Source organism: Rutidosis leptorrhynchoides, chromosome 8, assembly GCF_046630445.1.
Source record: "Rutidosis leptorrhynchoides isolate AG116_Rl617_1_P2 chromosome 8, CSIRO_AGI_Rlap_v1, whole genome shotgun sequence".
NCBI lineage: Eukaryota > Viridiplantae > Streptophyta > Magnoliopsida > Asterales > Asteraceae > Rutidosis > Rutidosis leptorrhynchoides.
In genome coordinates this window covers 123,871,911-123,891,102 of record NC_092340.1, presented here as the reverse complement: position 1 = coordinate 123,891,102, position 19,192 = coordinate 123,871,911, and the positions used below count along the sequence as shown (strand labels likewise).

The 19,192-nt window shown below is 35.3% G+C and overlaps 2 protein-coding genes across 2 annotated transcripts; one reads left to right on the top strand and one right to left on the bottom strand.

The window, feature by feature from the left end:
* The first annotated feature begins 11,816 nt into the window (after positions 1–11,816).
* On the top strand, positions 11,817–12,450 carry LOC139863796 (transcription initiation factor TFIID subunit 9-like). Its single transcript, XM_071852401.1, has 2 exons — positions 11,817–12,074; positions 12,157–12,450. The coding sequence occupies exons 1-2, from the start codon at positions 11,817–11,819 to the stop codon at positions 12,448–12,450; spliced, it is 552 nt and encodes a 183-aa protein (XP_071708502.1).
* Positions 12,451–13,634: 1,184 nt separating this feature from the next.
* LOC139861866 (2-hydroxyacyl-CoA lyase) lies at positions 13,635–16,145 on the bottom strand. The gene is made up of 2 exons (XM_071850388.1): positions 14,561–16,145; positions 13,635–14,055 (listed from the first exon to the last, which is right to left on the bottom strand). The coding sequence occupies exons 1-2, from the start codon at positions 15,962–15,964 to the stop codon at positions 13,741–13,743; spliced, it is 1,719 nt and encodes a 572-aa protein (XP_071706489.1). The 5' UTR covers positions 15,965–16,145; the 3' UTR covers positions 13,635–13,740.
* Positions 16,146–19,192: the final 3,047 nt, after the last annotated feature.

Sequence of the window (19,192 nt, the reverse complement as noted above, 5' to 3'; positions counted from 1 at the left end):
TGGATCAACCTGAATTCCTTCGCTATTAACAACGTGACCAAGAAATTGCACTTCTTTCAACCAAAAAGCACACTTAGAAAATTTAGCATATAGCTGTTCTTTTCTTAACAACTCCAATATCAACCTTAAATGCTCTTCATGCTCTTGCTCACTCTTGGAATAGATAAGAATATCATCAATGAAAACGATAACAAACTTATCTAAATACGGACTACAAACTCGATTCATGAGATCCATGAATACAGCTGGCGCATTCGTCAATCCAAACGGCATAACCAAAAATTCGTAATGACCATAACGTGTCCGAAAAGCAGTTTTCGGAATGTCCTCTTCTTTAACGCGTAGTTGATGATAGCCCGATCTTAAGTCGATTTTCGAATAAACACATGATCCTTGCAATTGATCAAATAAGTCATCAATTCTCGGTAGTGGATACCGATTCTTGATAGTTAACTTATTTAATTCACGATAATCTATACACATTCGGAAAGATCCGTCTTTCTTCTTGACAAACAAAATTGGAGCTCCCCACGGTGATGTACTTGGTCGTATGAATCCACGGTCCAATAATTCTTTTAACTGACTTTGAAGTTCTTTTAATTCGGACGGTGCAAGTCTATATGGCGCACGAGCCACTGGTGCAGCTCCTGGTACTAAATCTATTTGAAATTCTACCGATCTAAATGGAGGTAATCCCGGCAATTCTTCCAGAAAAACTTCAGGAAAATCTCTTGCCACAGGCACGTCGTTGATGCACTTTTCTTTCTTTTCGATTTTATTAACATGTGCTAAAATAGCGTAACATCCCTTTTCTAAACACTTCTTGGCTTTCAAACAGCTAATGAGTTTTAGCTTTGAATTACCCTTCTCTCCATAAATCATCACCGGTATTTTATCCTTACCAGGAATACGAATTGCCTTCTTAGCACAAACAACTTCCGCTCCTATTTTGGACATCCAGTCCATGCCAACTATTACATCAAAACCTCCTAATTCTACGGGTATTAAGTCGATTTTAAACGTTTCTCCGGCTAGATTTATTTCACAATCACGACAAATTTTATCGGCTTTAATTAGCTTACCATTAGCTAACTCAATCAAGTACTTAGCATCTAGAGGTAATGATGAACAATTCAATTTAGTGTAAAAATTTCTACACACATAACTTCTATCGGCGCCAGTATCAAATAAAATAGATGCTGATAAGTTATTAATGGTAAACGTACCCGTAACAAGTTCCGGGTCTTCTCGTGCCTCTCTAGCATTAATAACAAACGCTCTTCCACGTGCAGGTCCGCCATTCTGATTCGGGCACTGACTCTTATAGTGACCTTGTTTTCCACAACCAAAACAAGTAATGGTAGCCAAAGCAGTTCTATTTGCGTTGGTGGCAGGAGTCTTGTTGCCATTTGTAACGAGAGCCTTACAATCTTCCGCAAGATGACCTTGTCGATTACACTTGGTGCATAACACACTACAGTAACCAAAGTGATGTTTGTGGCAACGGTTGCATAAAGGATTTTGTCCTTTATAACCAAAGCTTAAACCACTACCCGCACCTTGCGTGTTTTCTTGTTTCTTAAAAGATTGTTGTTGGTTACCTCGATCATAATTTCCATTCCACTTTCTTTTGTTACCTGATACCTTCACATCAGTATTGGATACTTTCTTATCCATGATGACCTGATCCATTAGCTCGTTTGCCATGGTTATAGCTTCATGAATTGTCTTAGGTTTCGATGCTGTAACATTTGCCTTGACCTTTTTGGGCAAACCACCTTTGTACATTTCAATCTTCCGTGCTTCGGTTGGAACCAATTCAGGACATAGTAAAACCAATTCCATGAATCGCTGGTTGTAGTTGGTGATTTCAGTACCAACCACCTTCAAACTTCGTAACTCATCTTCTAACTTAATAACCTCATTCCTTGGACAATACTCGGTGATTATCATCGCTTTGAATTCTTCCCATGGAGTATCATAAGCTACATCTCCTCCTACCGCCTTCACATAATTCTTCCACCATGTGAGTGCACTATCTTGTAAAGTGCACGATGCAAACTTGGTCATGTCTTTTTCATCACAACCGCTGATTTTGAACACCGTCTCCATCTTTTCTATCCATCGGGTTAAACCGATAGGTCCTTCCGTTCCACTGAATGATGATGGCTTGCAAGCTTGGAACGTCTTGTAGGAGCATCCTACACGAGGATTTGGATTAACTGCAGCAGCTCTTGCAGCCTCAACCCATAACATTCTGTCGTTCACTCGCTGGTTGATGAGTTCCTCGAGTTCTTGTTCCGTCATTCGATTCAATCGCGCCATTTCCTAATGAAAGAAAATAATTATTCACATGGATTATTATAGATGTAGTGTGTATTTATAGTACATTATAGCTTATTAATAATATGAACTAGGTATTATTATAAAAGCCTTTTCTTCTTATTAGCGTTTTATAATTATATCTAGGGTAGTACCTACCCGTTAATGTTCATACTTAATAGCTTAGTACAGAATCAATTACTACAATCTAAATAATACTTAACCATGGAAAATTATTGCATTTCATACTTCAATATTTTACATATGCTTATCTTACATCGAACATTAAGCAAACCACACTATTAATATTATACAAAACATTATTCGGTTCCATGGTTTGACACAGCAGCGCATCGTTTGATCTATTTTCTAGGACGTTTAGACACAAAGATTTGCTTAATGCTTATCCTAACTGTCTGCCTATATTTTGGCTGTGGGACTGAAGAACTGGATGCCGGGACAGAACGAATAGGAATAGCGGGGATAGGGGTGGTAGTGTTGAGTGGAATTGGTGCCACATCATTCTCATTAAACTCGGGATTTGGATTTTCTAATTCATTAGCCTTTCGTTTCTTTCCTAGTTCGAACTCGTCTTTTGTAATTTCCTGTATTTCTTCCTCGGGTTCACTTTCCTCCTCGGGTTCACTTTCCTCCTCGGGTTCACTTTCCTCCTCGGGTTCACTTTCCTCCTCGGGTTCACTTTCCTCCTCGGGTTCACTTTCCTGGTTCTCTATAGTTGGTTCATCCGGAATTTGTGAGTCTTCCCCAAGGATATCATTTTCGTCATCGGACAGGTTAATGACTGGAACGCCATCTGAAGATTCTGATTCGGAGTCGTTGATTGTGATAACAATTTTTGAGCTCGACATCTATCACACAACAACTAACCCATTAGTACTTATATAATATTTACATATAAATTTTAACCAACAGTGATAAGCAATGGTTTTTTTTTTTTAAATCAGACCCGGTCAAAGTCCAGACTTACTAATGTATCCTAACGGCTTCTCGGTTAGACACACTAATGCAGACCTGGTTCGCTAAGACCAACGCTCTGATACCACATGTCATAACCCGTCCTTAACCATAAGAACGTGTTAGATAACGTATGATTTCATTGCGAGGTATTGACCTCTATATGCGACATTTTTAAAAAGGAAAACTGCATATATTATACATTACAAACCAAACCATTATTTTTGTTACAAGCTTTAGACAATAAAAAGATGATTATCGTTTAACGATAATCTTCGACTTACAAACTTTACAAATGATAATAACAACACGATTTCTAGCATATTTTACAACACACGTCCTCGGATATGCAGTTTTATTTTTGACACAAATATGAGTACGCATGATCCTGCTTAGATTCAACATAATGCAGCGGAAGCTTTAATTATCACCTGAGAATAAACATGTTTAAAAACGTCAACATAAAGTTGGTGAGATATAGGTTTAGTGCGCAGCAATATATATATATAGACCACAAGATTTCGTATATAAACATTTCAATAAAAATATTCTAAGTGGTTGAGCACTTGGTAACCATACTTAACATTTTCACGTCGCATATTCCCTTTAATATGAAATCTTACTACACCGTACCAAGTGTAGTCACAAAACGAAGTACTGTGCAACCGTTGAATACTGGTCGTCCAGTCCGATTGGGGTTGTCAGGCCCGATAGATCTATCAACAGGATTCGCGTTTACAATACCGCTGTAAATATTAGTTACCAAGCTACAGGGAAGTATGCCAGTGGTACAACTCAACGTAGAACATATTTTTCAGTTACTTGTGTCCATATCGTAAAACATAAAATACATGTATTCTCATCCCGAAATATTTAGAGTTTAAAAGTGGGACTATATACTCACTCTTGTCTTGATGATATATATATTTTGACTCGGTCTTCCGGTTGATATCACGAACCTATCCATATATAATATATCAATATGTTTTCATTTTAAAACAAACGTTATATATATATATACTTGTTATACTTTTAATATTTTGAATATTTCCTTAGTCCGTAGTTAGCATTCCGATGTTAGTAATTCAATTTTTAATGGTTCATTTTTAGATGTTTAATATACCCGCAATAAACAAAACCCCCAACGAAATAAATAAAACCCCATCGTATATGTATTGGTCGAGATTAATCTTGACCCATGGTACCGGTGTTGTCAAATGACGTGTTGCGTACATAAAGTACCGGTGTTGTCAAATGACGTGTTGCGTACAAACACGGGATCTTATGATTAATCTTCTCGTATTGTTTACGGGTGATCCTGAACCATATAAAATTGAATTATAAGTACATATATATAAAATATCATGTTATCTTAGAAATATGTGATTTATATCATTTTTTTTCCAATTGATCCCGTAGTTGAAATGATCTAGGATAACCAATTTTGTTTCGGTCATAGTTTCTTCGTTACAAATCCGTTTTCGTTGATTCAAATTGCCATCTTCTTGGATCGAGTTCTTCTTTAAGACTATGAACTGTAAATACCTTGGTTTGTATTCAAAATCATACGGCATAAGTGAAACATTAGTGAAACATATGAAGTTAAACATTTTTGTTACAACAAAATCATTTAATGACCATTTTTCTAAAAATACTTATACTTTGAAAAACCAAGTTTTACCTTGTTAAATTAGCATATACATAAGTTATATTACAGGTCTTGAAGTATTTTAAAAGTTAAGTTAGAAGGATCTATTTAGTTTGCAAACAAGTTTGAAAACATTCAAACTATGTTCTTGTTGTTAAACTTTTGTACCACAAAATAAGATAGTTATATATATATGAATCGAATAAGGTTATGAACATAGATTCTACCTCAGGTTCCTTGGATAAAGTTGCTGTAAAAGAGAAGTAAGAAGCTAGAATAAAAAGGGTGATGGAAGTGGATGAAAGATTGGAAGTAAGTTGGTGTTCTTGGAAGGTTTTCTTGAAGTGTTTTTGTATGGTTTTCTTATGGTGTTTTAGTATGGTTTTTGAAGCTAGATCTTTATGGAACTTTGCTGGATTGTTATGGAGTTTAGAGAGTAAGAAAGAGTGTGTGTTTTTAGTTAAGAGATTGAAGTAAAAATGAATCAAAAATGATGATACATATATACTCCTAAAAATGTGATCTTTAAGGATAACATGACAAAATTCTAGTTTGTATTTTTGTAATTAGTCTTGCAATGATTCAAAAGTAATTACCTAGCTCTAAGGGCATGAATAATGGCTGGTTAGGTGGTGATTTGATGTGTATATACCAATAGTAAATACGTATAGAAGCTTGGTATGATACGAGTACAAATACTCTAGGTATACGTATAGAAATTTTGTGAAAAATGGAATGAGGATTCAAATATAGCTATCTTTTGTGAATACACTTATATGATTTTATGTATTTAAGTTCTTAAAAGTGATTAAATACATTACTTATACAATATATGTATAAACATTATATGTCTTAAGTATTTATGTCAAATAACGTTACGTATAGTTATCGTTTTGAAAACTTAAGTTAGTAGTTTCAAAATACACATATAACTTGTTGTTATTAATATAAAATGAGGTATTAAAACATTCCTTAATCATGTTAAATATGTATATATACATATATATACACAAACGTATAATTATCATATATTGTATGGTTCGTGATATCATCGGTCAAACTAGACGGTCAAACGTTGTGTAAAACTCTTTTCGGAAATATCAGTCTCGACAATTTGGATTGCTTATCATGTTGGCAAGGTTTAATTTATGTAAATATTAATCTTATAAGTATAGTATGATCGAAAAAGTGCGGGTCGTTACAAAAATGGTTCTTCAAAGAAAGATGATAATATATTTTGGATATAAAACATCTTCAATCATAAGATATATTGAACCCATGATGGGTGATGTTTTTACAGCACGTTTTGCTGATTGTCATTTTAATAAAACATTGTTCCCTAGATTAGGGGGAGAAATAAAAATAAAAAATAAAATGATGCTTCATGATGTGAACATCAATTAAGGTATATTGAACTCGCACAAAAGAATGTGAAACGAAAGTTCAAAAATAATGCATATGCAAGAACTTGCAAATTAATTACTTTATGCATTTACAGATATAAAAAAGTGACTAAATCATATATACCAGCGATAAATGCTCCAGCTCGAACTGAAATTCCAAAAGCTGGCAATAATGTCACTGTTGAGTCTTTGCCACGCATCAAACGTGGAAGATCAATTGGTTCCAAAGATAAAAATCCTCGAAAAAGAAAATCAGCTGATAATGAGGTAAGAGAAAGTGTTCAAGAAGAACCACAAATCAATATTCCTTCTGCAGAGGATATTGATAAATGTAAATACTAAAATTGCGATAAATTATGCAATATTATGGAACCGAAATGAAACTAAAATCTCTATGAGATATTTTCATATAATGTTACAATGACATCATGAATAAAGATGATGATCTGGAACTAAAATCTGTCATTGAATATACAAAATGGACATGATTGAGCTCAATGGAAAGGAGCAATAAGAGCTGAATTAGAATCGCTCGATAAAAGAAAAGTTTTCGGATCAATCGTTATCACTTTTAAAGATGTGAAACGTATGGGATACAAATGAATTTTTATCCGAAAAGAAATGTGCAAATGAATTTACAAGGCAAAACTAGACTTGTAACTCAATATTTCCCACAAAGACCAGAAATGAATTAGGAGGAAAAATTATCCTCCTGTAATGGATACAATTACTTATTAGATACTTAATCAACCTGGTAGTTATTTAAATGCATCTCATGAATGTTGTTACTACTTATCTGTATGGATCACTTAATAGTGATATAAATGAATATACCTAAAGGGTTAAGGTATCATAAGCATCTAATGTAAAACCCAAGGGAATATATTCCATTAAATCACAAAGATTTCTAAGTGGGTTTATACAAACGGGGCGTATGTGGTATAACCGATTAAATGACTACTTGATAAAAAAAAAGGTATAAATATAAACTTATTTTGCACGTATGTTTTATAAAAACAATGTTCGGATATGAGATCGTAGTTGTTTATGTCAATGTTCTTAACATCATATGAACAAATAAAGAGATCTATGAAATCATTCAACTTCTAAAGAATTATTTTGAAATGAAAGATCTTGAAAAAACCAAGTATTACCTTGGATTGCAAATTGAGCATATGCCTAATGGTTTACTTGTACATCAAACAACTTATACCGAAAAGATTTTAAAACATTTTTTTTAAAGACAAACTCATTGTTGTTAGATCACTCAATATTGACACTGATCTATTTCATCCCTGCGAAGATCATGAAAATTTTAACAGATCGGAAGTTCTATGTTTTAGTGCAATTGAGGTTCTTATGTATCTTATAGATTATACAAGATCTGACATTTCTTTTGCAGTTAATTTGTTGACAAGGTTCAGCTCAGCCCCTACCAAAAGACATTGGAATGGGATCAAACAAATAGTTTGATACCTTCGGGGAACTACTGATTTATAATTATTTTATTCTAACAACTCGAAACAAGATTTGTTTGGTTATACAGATGCAGATTATTTATCCGATCTACATAAAGCTAAATCTCAAACTGGATATGTATTCCTAAATGGAGGCACCGCAATATCATGACGTTCTCAAAACAAACACTTGTTGCAACATCATCAAATCATGCCGAAGTGATTGCATTACATGAAGCTACTCGGGAATGATTTTAGTTAAGATCAATGATACAAATCATTATTGATTCTTGTGGACTAGAACGCTATAAAAGCGTAACAACTATCTATGAAGATAATACAGCTTACATAATACAAATGAAAGAAGAGTATCAAAAATGACAGAACAAAACATAAATGCTGACGAGGCGCTAAAGCTATAAACAGTCTTAACGGTCATAAGTTTGATGGAAAAGAATGGTATATTGGTAAGGCTCAGAAAAAGACTGAAAGGGAATAGGAACTGAAACAACGGTTTGAACAAACCATGAAGGAGACTGTAGACAAATCACGAGGGCCAAACTTGTACATAAAAGATTTAGATGATACAGTTTCAGATGAAAACCTCAGATTTTTCTCATATACTCAAGATATCGTAAAAGACAACCAGATTAAAATGAGATACGTTCAATCAACAACTCTGCTGATCTTTATACCAAAGCACTGCTAACTGCTATTTTCAGAACACACGTTCATAATATTGGCATGAGGCATGTTCAGAAGATGTAACAACTCAGGCGTTGCCTACTTGAGGGGGAGTCAACTTTATGCTGCACTCTTTTTCCCTTAGCTAAAGTTTTATCCCAATGAGTTTTCTTTAGCAAGGTTTTTAACGAGGCAGTACTAGTTATTCTCTAATAAAATTGTCATCCAAGGGGGAGTGTTATAAAATATCTAGATTGTGTTATAAAATATCTAGATTGGATGTTAATTTTATTATTATTATATTTCTTGCATAGTAATATTTTATACTATAAATAGACATGTATGGTAACCATTTAAGGTGCACCATTTCTCTTGAAATATCAATATCAATATTTCTTCTCTCCTTCTTCTCTCTTTTTCTCTCTTTGTTCTTATAACCATTAAAGGTAGTTATAAGCCTACTGAATTATAACACAAGGTAATATATATAACACTAAAAACGAATAATTACAATACAAGGCACCGATCACAAGATAGATCGGCCCAAACAACACGAAATACAACATACAAGTCGTGTGCAAAGATAGTACACGAAATATACATGATTAAAGATTTAGGAACATATGAGGATTAACAAGCCAATTTGGCCAATCGATTTTCTTTCCTTTAATACGGCCCGAAAGCCATTCGAAAGATTTCACTTGAATTTCACTCACTAGGACCGGAGTACACCACGACTCGTTATGAAAAACCTTCAAATTGCGATTCTTCCACAAGTAATATGCACAAACCCAAACCACGGCTTCCAAATTTTTTGACCAAGCGAAGTTGAGGCATGGCCTATGTTACCTTCAAGGATATCAATATTAGAGCACGAACAAGGACCAAGCTTCCACCAATTATAAATACGAGACCAAACATCCGAAGTAAACTTACACGAAACAATGGAATACTAAAATTACTCTCCACGTTCCAAAACAAATGTCTAATTTTTCATTTTAATTGTGATAAATAAATATTCACTTTTAGAATTAGAAGATCGACTTTACCTTTTTACTTTTTACTTGTACTTGCTCCATATTTTTACTTAAAAGTCAACCTAAAGTTGACATTTGACCGTTAAGATAAGGAACTTCTGTACTTTAGTTAAAAGTTTATGTCAAACACCAACAAGACATCTAATTTGGGATGAGGGATTACCAGTGGCAGGATCAGGATTTTTTTCTACCGGGGACGAAATTTTTTTTAAAACCGTAGCAATTTTTTGGGCAAAATATAGAGGTTTTGGAGCAAAAAATTGAGGTTTTTAAGCAAAATATGGAGGTTTTTAGACAAAATTTGAAGATTTTGGGACAATTTTTGGAGAATTTTTAGCAAAAGTTGAATGTTTTGAGGCAAGATATATAGGATTTGAGACAAAAAAAAAGAAACCACTGGGGGCGGGCTCCGCCCCTGGGGATTACTAATAATAAACTTTGTGAAAGACGTAACTATCATGTCGCAAATAGTAAATACGCGAACCGCGAACGTATATGACTTTTAACGTCATGGCTAGCTTCGGAGTGCGAGTATTTTTACTTAGATTTACGTGGCCAAACGAGGTTATTTCATGATGTTTCTTACCCTTTCTCAAGATATACAAACTGCTAGTGAGAATTGAATTCTAAACCTTTTTATGTATATCAGGACCCGACGATTATGCTTTTTTTTTTTTTTTTGAAAGGCAAACAATTTTATTAGCACGAAGGAACGAAAATACAAAGATACCTCCCCATAAAAACTGCAGGGACGCCACACGACACGATACATCGATACAAGGACACGAGAACAAAAGACATGGTTGCTAAGCGAGCAACCTTCTATCCTAGAGCTTTACATATAAAATCTAAAACAAGCATAGTGCGAACACGATTAAGGTTAAGTGAGGTAAATAGAAGGTTTCGAGATCCATGATAACCACTCCAAGCCTTTCCCTTTTGCACGGTTAGCAATCCACAAGAATGATATAGATTGTATTTCGTTGAAGATCATCGGGGCACTCCAAGGCTTACCTTGAAATACTACTTTGTTGCGATGTTTCCAAATGCAATATAAGGTAATCCATTTCAAAGCTTGCCATAACTCGTGATCTCGAATCGGACTTGTACAAGAAGACCCAATCAAATCCATAAGCGAACAAGTATTAGTAGTCGAAAGATCCCACCATTTGAGAGTTCGGATCCAAATCTCCTTAACATGCTTGCATTCGACGAGGGCATGCTCAAGAGATTCGAGATCGTCGTCACAATTGGGGCATCTCACGCTATGTAAGTCCAAACCGCGTTTATCCAATTCTAATTTCACCGGTAATCTTTTGTTTTGTACTCTCCAAATAAACACCTCGACCTTCTTCGGGACTAATTTATTTCGCAAGGTAGGTTGCTGAGCAGTCGATCCCCAGGATTGTTCATCGATAATGGAAGTTAACTTTTTGACAGTGAAAAGCTCGTTACTCGAAAAGGCCCACGACCAATTGTCTTTAGCATCTTCGAATAGGCTTGCTGAAGAGATAAGATCACAAAGATTCACGAATTCTGTTGCCGTTCGACCCGAGGGTTGTCTTCGCCAATCCCACACATACACGAAACCATCTGAATTTTTCTGGATACGCTGCTGCACAGTTGCCTCAATCTCAGATTCTAGTCTGTAAAGCCTAGGGAAAAGGATGCATAGCTTATCGTTCCCGATCCAATGCTCGTGCCAAAAAAGATGTGCTATTCCCATTGCCAAGTTGCTTAATGAACGAGTTGCTAAACGCCACTTGCATGTCATCCAAGGAGAAACCTGTTGCAATAATATTACACCAAACACTTGAAGAAGAAGAGTGGGTTAAATCACTCCTCGACAAGAAACCGCCACACGAACCATAAATACTCTTAATTAATTTGACCCAAAAAGACTCGGTTTCGGTTTTAAACCTCCACCACCATTTACATAACAAGACAAGATTTTTATTAAGGACCCAATATTAAGCCCCCCAACCAGTAGCTTTTTATGACATCCCATTTAACCCAATTTATCTTTGTGCCCGAACCCGAACCGCCCCAAAAAAACGCTCTTCTCACACTCTTCCCAACGATTATGCTATATTGAGATAGTTTGATGTTGCGCCAGCCTCCTTTATATCGAAGTCTGAATTTCACTTTTATATGCATGCCAACTTTATAATATTTCCATAAATGTATCTTCCCTGTATATATGTACCAATTTACAAAGTAAAAACCAACAATGTGAAAGATTTTAAGAAAACTATGTTAGTGTGAGTTTTCGTATTCGAATAGTTGCAGAATGGCTGATGGAGACGAGAACATACCAAGAGATGTAAAGACGATAAAAGCACTGCTGGCATCAATGGGGGTCAACGACTATGAACCTCGCGTTGTTCATCAGTTTCTTGAACTGTTATATCGCTTTGGAGTGGACATGTTGACCGATGCAAAAACGTACTCGAACCACGCTGGCAAGGCTACTATGGATCATCATGATGTTGAACTCGCAATCAAGATCAAAAGCAATTTAAGCTCTGTCCATCTGTCTCAATACGAGGTATCCTAGATGTTAAATCCTAGGTTGTACTCAGATTTGCGTATTAATTTCCTGTTTAAGAAACTCATTTATTGTGTAATAGGTCAAAGCGGCGGCACTTAAAGTAAACAAACGCGAGTTTCCAGAGCTACTAACTTTACGGTCATTACTGCCGCCTAATCAAGATACATTAGTTTCAACAGAGTTACAACGTGAAATAGAACAGAGTCATTCGATTAGAAATGTTGTAGACCTTGAAAATGAGAGTGAAAAGGATGAAATTGAAGTTGTTCAGATGGTACTAAAACCACAAGATGAACAGAGGAACAACTTGCTACCGAAAACTCATCAACGAGTTTCGTTTTCGCTTGGTAGTTGTTCGGGCCGTCGGAGGTAATGTTTATGGGAGAATCGCGCGATAGAGTTTTACTGCAGACTTGAATGTATGTGCGTAGTTAAAGACTGTTTTATGCACATTAGACTTGGATTGGTTTAAGGTTGGTTAAACAGATCAACCATGTTATGTTTATGGACAAAATCTTGGATATTAAATATTTATAGGACTATACTTATCATTTTGAGATCAAATTATGAACGGCTATGTATGGTATGCAGTAGACATGATACTCCAAGTGAGAAACATCTGCAACTTTCTTACTTGCTTTTGACTTCCTAAATAACCCTTCTATTTGTGGAAAACTTTTTTTTTCGATTCATCCGAATTTCCGACACGCAAAGCGAGTCGACTAATCTCACAACGACTATTCGCTTTGCTAGCGGACAAAGTCATCTCGGGTGAACCTCGGTATTTGTGGAAACTTGGGACATGTTTGGTCTGGTTTCATTTTTAGAATTTTTAAAAGTGCTTGCTTGTACTATTACATGCCCGCATAACCTGCTTGCACAAGCGTCAACCGTTATCATAACCTAGATAGCACTAGGTCTTTGTTTTTATCCAGACGTTTGAAAACTTTGGCTTTGAAATGTAGTGAATCTCAGACATTTAGAAACAAGTAAAACTAGTAAATATAATTAATTTTGGTTAACAAAATGGTATGTGTCATAACAAGGTATGTGTCATAACAAGTAAACCTAACTGTTCAGTTCTAAGTTATGAACAGATGTATGACTCTTAAGGATGTATGGTATGTTTTCTCTTTTAATTTTTTTCAGATGATCTCATTTTTATTGTACATTCTTTTATTTCTCTTTTCTATTTGCGTTTACGATTGTGTTTTGAAGATATTTATTCGTTTATGGCGTTTGCAAAATAATCAGGAGAAAATGTTAGGCAAAATATCAATTTAAATTATAAATTATCAAAAGAAAAAAAATTTATACATGCTTTTCCAAAACAATGTTTATAAAAACACAAACTATTATGGAAGCACAATCCCAAACGTACTCTATAGCTACTTTGTAATTTGCATGATGTTTTATGTCAATGTTACATATATATGTAAGACATAATGAAATATTAGATTTTAACTATAAATTTCAGATATTGTTATTCTAGTAGATACAACTTCTTCAAGACCCATGACTAGAGTAGAAGCTTGCTGTTTCATAAATTACTCTTCAAGACCCATGACTAGAAGCTTGATGTATCTTCAATGATTGAAACCAAATTTATTAATGTTCTTTGATATGTATGCAACATAAACCGTAAAAACATAAACTACACACCTCAATTCTTGTGTTGCATCCGGCCGCTTTCTGCACCAGCAAACGGATCAATTGTCACATTTATAACAGCAGGCTTTCGTGCAGAAAATGATTCGGTGAGAGCCGCTTTGAGCTCATCTGGAGTCCCAACAAGATAACCTTTGCCCCCAAAAGCTTCAATTAGTACATGGTATGCTGCACCAGGTACAAATGAAGTAGGCGCTGGATCATCTTTGTAAGGCCCAGTTATGTCTTCAGAGTTTCTTCGGTCACCACCATATACACCACCATTGTTGAACACTATCACTACTACAGGCAACTTATATCGAACCAAGGTCTGCAAACATACAACCACAAATCATTGAATGAAATCTTATCAGATGAACATGCTGAAAAAGGTGACAATATTGAATCCTGGATTAAGTAGTGGGTCAATTTGCGTCAAGGTTAATGCTTAATGGGTCAATCGCTATATACTTAAAACAATAGCTTATAGCTATAATAAACAGACGAAATGGGTCAAACAGATTAAAGTCACTCGCAGTACATTTTTAGTACTAATAGCCTCTTAAATTGTTTTCCTTGTTAATACTTCGAACATAGGTTGGGTAATCATATTTACTAAAATACCATTATTTAAAATGGTCAAGAGTCAACCTGACACGACCCCAACCGCAATATGAACCTGTTTCAGTTTGAAACCCTTTTTGGCCAGTTACCAAATTTGCCCATTTGAACACCTTTACAAAAAAAAAAAAAAAAAAAATAAAAAATAAAAAAAAAAAAAATAAAAAAATAAAAAAATTACGATTCTGTAATCATATACAAAAAAAGGAACAAACCTCGACTTCCATGGCACTGAAGCCAAACCCAGAGTCACCTTCGACAGCAACCACAAGTCGATCAGGTGAAGCTACTGCCGCAGCAATGCAATAACCTAAACCAACTCCCATCGTCCCCCATGTCCCTGCATCCAACCGTGTCCTTGGTTCCATCTGAACCAAAACAGACCGACCCACATCCATAGTATTAGCCCCTTCCGAGACCACTATAGGACAAGGACTACCTAATCCAATAATCGCATCTCTAATAATCCTCATCGGAGTCAAGAAATTAAATGGGACAAGATCCTTAACCAACTGACTCTCCATTCTCAAAACATTATCTTTCACCTTATTTGTTATATCCTGAATCCAAGGATGTGTCCGACCCAAACAAAACGGGTCATCCTTAATCTCCTTATTCAACACTTGAAGCACCTTCTTTGCATCCCCAATTAACCCTAAACACGGCTTCCTTAACTCAATCTCACCCTCATCTATATCAACTAATATAAACTTAACATCTTTCGACCACTTTGGTGGTTCACCAAAATGCAACAACCAGTTCAACCGAGCCCCAACAACTATAGCAACATCACATTTACCAATAGCAAGCGAACGTGCAGCCGTAGAGGCTAACTCATGAGTATCCGGTAACAAACCTTTACCCATTGGAGTCGGTAAAAACGGGATCCCGGTTCGTTCAACAAAATTCTTAATCTCATCTTCAGCTCTAGCTATGGCTGCACCTTTACCAAACACAATTAATGGTCTTTCAGCTTTCCTAATTATAGATATAGCTTTTTCTATATCCTTTTTGTCTACATCTTTAATAACATCTAATTTCCTACTATTTTCAGCATCATCTAATAACTTATTAGCTTCAGATTCAGTTACAGTTTGATGAAGCACATCAGCGGGTATATCCAAGTAACATCCACCGGGTCGACCCGACCCGGCATGATCAATAACAGTAAAAACAGCATTAGGTATTTCTGTCACATTTTTCACTTTAACTGAAAACTTAACAAAAGGTTTTACCGCAGCGATTTGATCGAGTTCCTGAAAATCACCACGGCCGAAGTCATTCTGATCGCATGAACCGGAGATCATGACCATCGGCCATGCGTTGGCGGCGGCGTTGGACAGTCCGGCGAGGCCGTGAACGCAACCGGGACCGGAGACGGTGAGGAGGACGCCGGGACGGCCGGTGAGGTAACCGTAAGCTGAGGCGGCGTAGCCTGCTGACTGTTCGTTGTGGAACGCGATGAATCGGATGCCGAGTGCGACGGCGCGATTAGCTAATGATGTGACGGGGATTCCGACGACCCCGAACATGCGGTCGATGCCGGCACGTGATAGGGCTTTGGCGACGAGAAGATTGCAGTCGATTAAGGTAGGTTTGTTGGCTGATTCAGTAGCCATTTTAGTTAGGGTTTTGGATAAGGTAAACCAAATTGATTTTGGCAACTGGATCGGAGCCGCCAGTAAAGAGGATGACGATTATGAATTTATGATAATGATTTGCAATTGCAATTTGACACGAGTATTACTATTTGACCCGATCTGTGTATCCTCAGAGGACAAATTTGTTTTCAGCCGCAAAATTTGAGCTTTGTAGGAGTGTGTTTTTTTCGCAGAGAAAACCCCTTAACGACAATCACATTGAATTCCAACTAACGAGTAAAAATTCTTGGGTGATAAGCCGTGCGAGTGACGAGACCTGTAGTAACGTTTGCAATTGGGGCGACTTCGGTTGCATCGTGGAGAGTTTGAACATTGAGAGCTTCGCGAAATTGATGGATTGCTCGATGGTCGTCAGTGGCGACTTCGTTATGGCGTTCTTCGATGGATCAAAGACGATGCATGTTTATTTAAGTCGTGTGACACGAGTTTAAGGGTTTTCCGGTGGACTAAATTTTCGTGGAGAATATTCGGATTGTGGCGTGTGAATTCTACGAAATTCTCACCATTACTAAGTCACCATTACCCATCAGACCTTTTTTGTTATATTTTGTATAGGACCAATAGGTTGGAGGAAAACTTATTGGAAATTATTTTATAGTTTTAGGGTTTACATTGCCATGATTATTTTTCCAAAACCCAATTGACCCAAAACCAATAAATAAACAACGATTTACCTGGACAAGGTAAGAGATCGCCCAAGCTGCAACACTCACTATTATTGGGAGAGGCCCTTTTGTGAACTCAACATCGTAATCAGCAATAACATCATAAAAAGTCTTCCAGAACTCCGGTGATCGAGTGGTAGTAACTAAAGGCCCATGAAAAATCACGATACCAGGTAGGTGTAGTGACCCGAACTTTTCCATGTTTATATATATTAATTGAGATTGATGTTTACATGATTAAATGTTTCCAACATGTTAAGCAATCAAACTTGTTAAGACTTGATTAATTGAAATAGGTTTCATATAGACAATTGACCACCCAAGTTGACCGGTGATTCACGAACGTTAAAACTTGTAAAAAAAAAACTATATGATGACATATATATGGTTATATATATAGTTAACATGATATTATGATAAGTAAACATATCATTAATTATATTAACAATGAACTACATATGTAAAAACAAGACTACTAACTTAATGATTTTGAAACGAGACATATATGTAACGTTTATCGTTGTAACGACATTTAATGTATATATATCATATTAAGAGATATTCGTACATCATAATATCATGATAATATAATAATTTAAAATCTCTTTTGATATTATAAACATTGGGTTAACAACATTTAACAAGATCGTTAACCTAAAGGTTTCAAAACACCACTTACATGTAACGACTAACGATGACTTAACGACTCAGTTAAAATATATATACATGTAGTGTTTTAATATGTATTTATACACTTTTGAAAGACTTCAATACACTTATCAAAATACTTCTACTTAACAAAAATGCTTACAATTACATTCTCGTTCAGTTTCATCAACAATTCTACTCGTATGCACCCGTATTCGTACTCGTACAATACACAGCTTTTAGATGTATGTACTATTGGTATATACACTCCAATGATCAGCTCTTAGCAGCCCATGTGATTCACCTAACACATGTGGGAACCATCATTTGGCAACTAGCATGAAATATCTCATAAGATTACAAAAATATGAGTAATCATTCATGACTTATTTACATGAAAACAAAATTACATATCCTTTATATCTAATCCATACACCAACGACCAAAAACACCTACAAACACTTTCATTCTTCAATTTTCTTCATCTAATTGAACTCTCTCAAGTTCTATCTTCAAGTTCTAAGTGTTCTTCATAAATTCCAAAAGTTCTAGTTTCATAAAATCAAGAATACTTTCAAGTTTGCTAGCTCACTTCCAATCTTGTAAGGTGATCATCCAACCTCAAGAAATCTTTGTTTCTTACAGTAGGTTATCATTCTAATACAAGGTAATAATCATATTCAAACTTTGGTTCAATTTCTATAACTATAACAATCTTATTTCAAGTGATGATCTTACTTGAACTTGTTTTCGTGTCATGATTTTGCTTCAAGAACTTTGAGCCATCCAAGGATCCATTGAAGCTAGATCCATTTTTCTCTTTTCCAGTAGGTTCATCCAAGGAACTTAAGGTAGTAATGATGTTCATAACATCATTCGATTCATACATATAAAGCTATCTTATTCGAAGGTTTAAACTTGTAATCACTAGAACATAGTTTAGTTAATTCTAAACTTGTTCGCAAACAAAAGTTAATCCTTCTAACTTGACTTTTAAAATCAACTAAACACATGTTCTATATCTATATGATATGCTAACTTAATGATTTAAAACCTGGAAACACGAAAAACACCGTAAAACCGGATTTACGCCGTCGTAGTAACACCGCGGGCTGTTTTGGGTTAGTTAATTAAAAACTATGATAAACTTTGATTTAAAAGTTGTTATTCTGAGAAAATGATTTTTATTATGAACATGAAACTATATCCAAAAATTATGGTTAAACTCAAAGTGGAAGTATGTTTTCTAAAATGGTCATCTAGACGTCGTTCTTTCGACTGAAATGACTACCTTTACAAAAATGACTTGTAACTTATTTTTCCGACTAGAAACCTATACTTTTTTTGTTTAGATTCATAAAATAGAGTTCAATATGAAACCATAGCAATTTGATTCACTCAAAACGGATTTAAAATGAAGAAGTTATGGGTAAAACAAGATTGGATAATTTTTCTCATTTTAGCTACGTGAAAATTGGTAACAAATCTATTCCAACCATAACTTAATCAACTTGTATTATATATTATGTAATCTTGAGATACCATAGACACGTATACAATGTTTCGACCTATCATGTCGACACATCTATATATATTTCGGAACAACCATAGACACTCTATATGTGAATGTTGGAGTTAGCTATACAGGGTTGAGGTTGATTCCAAAATATATATAGTTTGAGTTGTGATCAATACTGAGATACGTATACACTGGGTCGTGGATTGATTCAAGATAATATTTATCGATTTATTTCTGTACATCTAACTGTGGACAACTAGTTGTAGGTTACTAACGAGGACAGCTGACTTAATAAACTTAAAACATCAAAATATATTAAAAGTGTTGTAAATATATTTTGAACATACTTTGATA

Coding starts and splice junctions, on each gene's coding strand:
- LOC139863796 (XM_071852401.1), top strand. CDS start 11,817: ATGGCTGATGGAGACGAGAACATACCAAGAGATGTAAAGACGATAAAA. Junction 12,075..12,156: donor TCCATCTGTCTCAATACGAG/GTATCCTAGATG, acceptor ATTGTGTAATAG/GTCAAAGCGGCGGCACTTAA.
- LOC139861866 (XM_071850388.1), bottom strand. CDS start 15,964: ATGGCTACTGAATCAGCCAACAAACCTACCTTAATCGACTGCAATCTT. Junction 14,056..14,560: donor TCAGTGCCATGGAAGTCGAG/GTTTGTTCCTTT, acceptor GTATGTTTGCAG/ACCTTGGTTCGATATAAGTT.